This window comes from Oncorhynchus tshawytscha, linkage group LG04 (assembly GCF_018296145.1).
Source record: "Oncorhynchus tshawytscha isolate Ot180627B linkage group LG04, Otsh_v2.0, whole genome shotgun sequence".
Classification (NCBI taxonomy): domain Eukaryota; kingdom Metazoa; phylum Chordata; class Actinopteri; order Salmoniformes; family Salmonidae; genus Oncorhynchus; species Oncorhynchus tshawytscha.
The window spans coordinates 22,289,640-22,297,609 of record NC_056432.1 but is presented as its reverse complement, the minus strand read 5'-3'; the positions used below and the strand labels follow the sequence as shown (position 1 = coordinate 22,297,609).

Sequence of the window (7,970 nt, the reverse complement as noted above, 5' to 3'; positions counted from 1 at the left end):
TATGGTCTCAGCCATATTTCTGTCGAAATCTGAATAAAAATGAACATCTGCTGTTTCAATAAGATTCCCAATGTTGTTGATAAACAAAATGAACAACAGTGGGCCCAAAATAGAACCTTGCGGAACACCTGAGCACAACTCTATGGACTCAGATTTACAACCATCCACCATTACACATTGTGTACGATTTGATAGGTAATTTATAAACCAATCTAGAGCATGACCAGTAATTCCACAACATTTTAACCTTTGCAATAACACAGCATGGTCCACGGTGTCAAATGCCTTCGACAATCAATAAAAACAGACACACAATGTAACAACTTATCAAGAGCACAGTGGATGTCATTTAAAACCTTCAATGTTGCTGAAACAGTGCTGTGGCCAGACCTAAAACCTGATTGCATTCCATTTAAGAAGTTGTTTTCTTGGAAGTAGGTCTTTAGCTGCCTACTAACTAAGGACTCCAGTACCTTTGACAGTAAAGACAATTTTGATATGGGTACTAAAATGTCTGTGATCAAAACAATCCTGAAGTGTTGATTAGTCCTTAGCAAAGTTGCTTCCTGTTTGAGTTTCTGAAATTGAATATGTCCGTAAACACACCAGCCATCTGGTCTGAGCATGCTCTGAGGACTCCTGTTTGAGTTTCTGCCTATAGGAAGGGAAGAGCAAAATAGAGTTGTGGACAGATTTGCCAAAAGGAGGGCGGGGGAGGGCCTTGAATACTTGAGAATACTGTTACGGGGATCCCAGGTGGCATATGGGGTCTAAGGTACTGCATTGCAGTGATAGCTGTGCCACTAGTGATTCTGGGCGACAGGGATGTCCTTGTCCCATCGTGCACTAGTGTCTCCTGTGGCAGGCCGGGTACAGTGCACGCTGACACGGTCGCTAGGTGCACGGTGTTTCCTCCGTCACATTGGTGCGGCTGGCTTCCGGGTTAAGTGGGCATTGTGTCAAGAAGCAGTGCGGCCTCTCCTGAGTCCGTATGGTGCAGCCACGAGACAAGACTGGAACTACCAATTGGACTCCATGAAGTTGGGGAGAAAAAGGGGGTAAAAACTAGAAAAAGAGAGAGAATACTGTTATGTTGAAAGAACAAGACCAACTAAATCCTTTATAAACTGCTGGGGTGTTTATTAGCTACAACTCTCCTCACATTCATAACAGGAAGCAGATACGGTGGCTCCCATAGGACAGATAATGTGAGTCAAAGGGACCACACAACAATAAAACACAAGGGCTGAGTAGTGAACATAACAACTGTTTATTATTGATTCTCATGACAACACAATGTTGCTTTACTTTGTTTGTCAACGATGTAATTGTAAACAAACACTGTACGACCTCAAAACATGGTTACAACTAACGTTGATATCATGGATGGTCAGTCCTTACATCCACAGCTCTATCTATGCATTTGAGTGGTTACATTTCTCCAGCCCCATCCCTCAGCTGGTTACCAAATCAGTGGCAGGGTGGCTTCTCCTTTCTTTGACTACAGATTTAACCCACATTGTTAAAAAACGTTTCAAAGTTAATCACGCTGATTGTATTTGAATTGTTCTTATCTGTGCTGTTTTGCACCACGGAAATATTGCATTGAGAGCCGAAACAAATCATATAGATAGAAGACTGGATGATCAAGTCAAAGAAAAAATATCCTACAATCTGCAAGGCACCCAAACTTTGTCAAATGTGAGTTCTCAGTGAAATAAACCTTTAGTTATGTTATTTATCAGATCTTTACATTATCAACCTTAGTGTGCATTTGTGAACTTTGTACTCTCCCATTCCTGGTCATTATAATATAAATGGTAATGTACAGTAGGTGTTATCAGGCCTTTGTGATAAGGTCAAGCAGTTGATGAATTAAAAGGTACAATGTTCTCATTTGCTATGCTTTCTTTATTGATTAACAGAATGATCAGTGTTACACAGGAATCATTTAAATGTATTACTTTACTCAGGTTTTTCAAAATAATATCTGACTAACAATATTCAGATGACTTAAACCTGCTGCTAAAATAAAATTTCAATCATTCAATTGTTAATTGATTGAAAACAACATTAAAGAAAACGTTCTAAATTTTCTCTGACAGTGACTTTATTACATAGAAGATAACATTGAGTGTCAGAAAAATATTTAAAAATTAAACTGATATATTGCCATGCAAAAGCTAATATCTGGCCATATTTTGGGGCTGACTCTGCCTCTCCAACTCAGGTTTTTATTTGCCATACCAGATGTAGAGGGGCATACCACTGTTGCCAGCATTCAGATTTCTATCGATGAGGATCAAGCCGGCCTCGTCATAAGGGCCAGTTACATCAGGGTTGGATGTAACGGTCAAGGCCTTGATAGGGAGAGATCCATCTTTCTTGAACCAGACATACACTGGCTGACCGCATGTTCCCTCATTGAGGTTAACATTCACCACGGTGAAACCACGCTCCACTAGGATGGAATCCTGCTCACGGTTGATGCATGCATTCATCTCAGTGATCCCGCCGCCCACAGTGGTGGATTGACGGTACCAGAGGAAGATGGGTTTTCCTCCAGAACCTCTATTGAGATCTTCATCCAGCCGGATATAGCCCTCGTTGGAAAGGTCGATGTGTTGTTGGAATGAGGTGGCGGCAGCAACGTCACAGATGTAGGTCTTACTCTTTCTCTTCAACCAGAGGGTGATGAAATCTCCTGAGTTACTGCGGTTCAGATTGCATGGTAACCTTTCCCAGCCGAGCTTGAATTGGTGGGCCTCTTCTTTCTCATTAGTGGTGAGGAAGAGATCTTCAATGGGAATGTCATACTTAGGGCTTGCACCACTAGAGTACCACAGCTGGATGACGTCTCCTTGTGTTCCAGGGTTGAGGTTTTCTGGGAGCTCAGTGAACCTTGCCTTTTTCAGGACATCCTTCATTTCATCAGTGAATGAAAACTGGACTCTGGTGATGGGTTTACCATTGCCCTTTTTGTACCAGATGTAAACTCTGGTGGTGGATGAAGTGCCTTTGTTGAGGTTGACATTTATCTTGTCATAGTCTTGGTCATGAAGCTGTTGGTCCATTTCACGGGTAGTGGAGATTGCAATTTCTGTGATGTATTTGGAAGCCATTTTGTGTCGTTGGAGACAAGTGTCTGTAAAGTGAGAATACATAGTGACATTGGTCAACACATCAAATGAAGCATGAAATGACACACGAATTACACCAAAGACCAGGACATTTGATAAGTATAAAATATGAAGGAATTAGCGACCAGCTTTACTAAGTATATTCTCCAGGTGTCATAAAGGGGAAACAAGGCTTGATAAAATGAAGACTTCAAGGATGCACTAAAACACCCTAAACAGATACTAAAACACCCTAAACAGATACTAAAACACCCTAAACAGATACTAAAACACCCTAAACAGATACTAAAACACCCTAAACAGATACTAAAACACCCTAAACAGATACTAAAACACCCTAAACAGATACTAAAACACCCTAAACAGATACTAAAACACCCTAAACAGACACTAAAACACCCTAAACAGATACTAAAACACCCTAAACAGATACTAAAACACCCTAAACAGACACTAAAACACCCAGATAAACAGATACTAAAACACCCTAAACAGATACTAAAACACCCTAAACAGATACTAAACAGATACTAAAACACCCTAAACAGATACTAAAACACCCTAAACAGATACTAAAACACCCTAAACAGATACTAAAACACCCTAAACAGATACTAAAACACCCTAAACAGATACTAAAACACCCTAAACAGATACTAAAACCCTAAACAGATACTAAAACACCCTAAACAGATACTAAAACACCCTAAACAGATACTAAAACCCTAAACAGATACTAAAACACCCTAAACAGATACTAAAACACCCTAAACAGATACTAAAACACCACTAAACAGATACTAAAACACCCTAAACAGATACTAAAACACCCTAAACAGATACTAAAACAGATACTAAAACACCCTAAACAGATACTAAAACACCCTAAACAGATACTAAAACACCCTAAACAGATACTAAAACACCCTAAACAGATACTAAAACACCCTAAACAGATACTAAAACACCCTAAACAGATACTAAAACACCCTAAACAGATACTAAAACACCCTAAACAGATACTAAAACACCCTAAACAGATACTAAAACACCCTAAACAGATACTAAAACACCATAAACAGATACTAAAACACCCTAAACAGATACTAAAACACCTAAACAGATACTAAAACACCCTAAACAGATACTAAAACACCCTAAACAGATACTAAAACACCCTAAACAGATACTAAAACACCCTAAACAGATACTAAAACACCCTAAACAGATACTAAAACACCCTAAACAGATACTAAAACACCCTAAACAGATACTAAAACACAAAACACCTAAACAGATACTAAAACACCCTAAACAGATACTAAAACACCCTAAACAGATACTGAAAACACCCTAAACAGACACTAAAACACCCTAAACAGATACTAAAACACCCTAAACAGATACTAAAACACCCTAAACAGATAAAACACCCTAAACAGATACTAAAACACCCTAAACAGATACTAAAACACCCAGATACTAAAACACCCTAAACAGATACTAAAACACCCTAAACAGATACTAAAACACCCTAAACAGATACTGAAAACACCCAGATAAACAGATACTAAAACACCCTAAACAGATACTAAAACACCCTAAACAGATACTAAAACACCCTAAACAGATACTAAAACACCCTAAACAGATACTAAACAGATACTAAAACACCCTAAACAGATACTAAAACACCCTAAACAGATACTAAAACACCCTAAACAGATACTAAAACACCCTAAACAGATACTAAAACACCCTAAACAGATACTAAAACACCCTAAACAGATACTAAAACACCCTAAACAGATACTAAAACACCCTAAACAGATACTAAAACACCCTAAACAGATACTAAAACACCTAAACAGATACTAAAACACCTAAACAGATACTAAAACACCCTAAACAGATACTAAAACACCTAAACAGATACTAAAACACCTAAACAGATACTAAAACACCCTAAACAGATACTAAAACACCCTAAACAGATACTAAAACACCCTAAACAGATACTAAAACACCCTAAACAGATACTAAAACACCCTAAACAGATACTAAAACACCCTAAACAGATACTAAAACACCCTAAACTAAAACACCCTAAACAGATACTAAAACACCCTAAACAGATACTAAAACACCCTAAACAGATACTTAAACAGATACTAAAACACCTAAACAGACACTAAAACACCCTAAACAGACACTAAAAAACACCCTAAACAGAACTAAAACACCCTAAACAGATACTAAAACACCCTAAACAGATACTAAAACACCCTAAACAGATACTAAAACACCCTAAACAGATACTGAAAACACCCTAAACAGATACTAAAACACCCTAAACAGATACTAAAACACCCTAAACAGATACTAAAACACCTAAACAGATACTAAAACACCCTAAACAGATACTAAAACACCCTAAACAGATACTAAAACAAAACACCTAAACAGATACTGAAACACCCTAAACAGATACTAAAACACCTAAACAGATACTAAAACACCTAAACAGATACTAAAACACCTAAACAGACACTAAAACACCCTAAACAGATACTAAAACACCCTAACACCCTAAACAGATACTAAAACACCCTAAACAGATACTAAAACACCCTAAACAGATACTGAAACACCCTAAACAGATACTAAAACACCCTAAACAGATACTAAAACACCCTAAACAGATACTAAAACACCCTAAACAGATACTAAAACACCCTAAACAGATACTAAAACACCCTAAACAGATACTGAAACACCCTAAAGAGATACTAAAACAGACATTTGTTCTCGGCTGAGTCAAATGATTCATTATAATGATGTAAAATGAATTGGTTAACTGAAAAAACAACACTAAAGCACATATTCACACATCAGGAGTGGTAACAACGCCCCCTAGAGGACAATATTAGTCATGTATTTGTTTTCCTCTTACATTAATTATGATCCAAATTGAAGACTCTGATTCTTTGATCAACTGAATCAGGTGTTATGGTGTTAGTGGAACAAGAGAAACACATGTATCCCACCACCACCCTGCCCTTTATAGTAACACAGACATACTCATATACACATCAGAACCTTTCATTGGAAGTCATTTCTTTACCTGCGATGTTGAGTTCTTCCTCTGTTCTGGAGTGTCTTCTCTGGGAGATAGTGTCTTCTCTGGGAGATAGAGTCTTCTCTGGGAGAATGTATCTTCTCTGGGAGAATGTATCTTCTCTGGGAGAAAGTGTCTTCTCTGGGAGATAGTGTCTTCTCTGGGAGAAAGTGTCACATCGAAGAGCTGAGTTTCTCTTTTATACACTTTCTCCAGTTAAGTTGGCAAATGATTCACCATTCAGAGTTCTACAGAATACGTATTCCTAGGAACTTTATCTTTCCTCCTCCTCAGACTACACCCTTCCTCTAGTCATATCTCAACCTGTCCATCCATTACCCAGTTCATGTCTCCTTTTGACCCTGACCTTAAAGTTGAGTTTCATAGAGGTGAAGCTGCCACTTCAGTTTGCGATATTATAACAAAGATGTTAATTCAAACAACAAAAACAAAATGATGATCGGACATCATTCCACCTGATTACCTGAACAATAGAACAGCAGAGTATGTAGTTCCATTCCACCTGATTACCTGAACAATAGAACAGCAGAGTATGTAGTTCCATTCCACCTGATTACCTGAACAATAGAACAGCAGAGTATGTAGTTCCATTCCACCTGATTACCTGAACAATAGAACAGCAGAGTATGTAGTTCCATTCCACCTGATTACCTGAACAATAGAACAGCAGAGTATGTAGTTCCATTCCACCTGATTACCTGAACAATAGAACAGCAGAGTATGTAGTTCCATTCCACCTGATTACCTGAACAATAGAACAGCAGAGTATGTAGTTCCATTCCACCTGATTACCTGAACAATAGAACAGCAGAGTATGTAGTTCCATTCCACCTGATTACCTGAACAATAGAACAGCAGAGTATGTAGTTCCATTCCACCTGATTACCTGAACAACAGAACAGCAGAGTATGTAGTTCCATTCCACCTGATTACCTGAACAATAGAACAGTTTGTAGTAAATGATTACCTGAACAATAGAACAGTATGTAGTAAATGATTACCTGAACAATAGAACAGTATGTAGTAAATGATTACCTGAACAATAGAACAGTATGTAGTAAATGATTACCTGAACAATAGAACAGTATGTAGTAAATGATTACCTGAACAATAGAACAGTATGTAGTAAATGATTACCTGAACAATAGAACAGTATGTAGTAAAATGTTGTATTTGTTATTTATACATATTGTTTTAGAGATCATATATTGATCATAGATCATCTGAATATATCAATGATGTTGCTCTTGCTGCGGGCGATTCGCTGATCCACCTCTACGCAGACGACACCATTCTGTATACTTCCGGCCCGTCCTTGGACACTGTGCTATCTAACCTCCAAATGAGCTTCAATGCCATACAACACTCCTTCCGTGGCCTCCAACTGCTCTTAAACGCTAGTAAAACCAAATGCATGCTTTTCAACCGTTTGCTGCCTGCACCCGCACGCCCGACCAGCATCACCACCCTGGATGGTTCCGACCTTGAATATGTGGACATCTATAAGTACCTAGGTGTCTGGCTAGACTGTAAACTCTCCTTCCAGACTCATATCAAACATCTCCAATCTAAAATCAAATCTAGAGTCGGCTTTCTATTCCGCAACAAAGCCTCCTTCACTCACGCCGCCAAACTTACCCTAGTAAAACTGACTATCCTACTGATCCTCGCCTTCGGCGATGTCATCTACA

General features: G+C 38.4%; 1 protein-coding gene across 1 annotated transcript; it reads right to left on the bottom strand.

The window, feature by feature from the left end:
• Positions 1-2,026: 2,026 nt before the first annotated feature.
• On the bottom strand, positions 2,027-6,409 carry LOC121846417. The gene is made up of 2 exons (XM_042321274.1): positions 6,265-6,409; positions 2,027-3,145 (listed from the first exon to the last, which is right to left on the bottom strand). Exon 2 carries the CDS (start codon positions 3,120-3,122, stop codon positions 2,235-2,237), a length of 888 nt encoding a protein of 295 aa, XP_042177208.1. The 5' UTR covers positions 3,123-3,145; positions 6,265-6,409; the 3' UTR covers positions 2,027-2,234.
• Between the last annotated feature and the right edge of the window lie 1,561 nt (positions 6,410-7,970).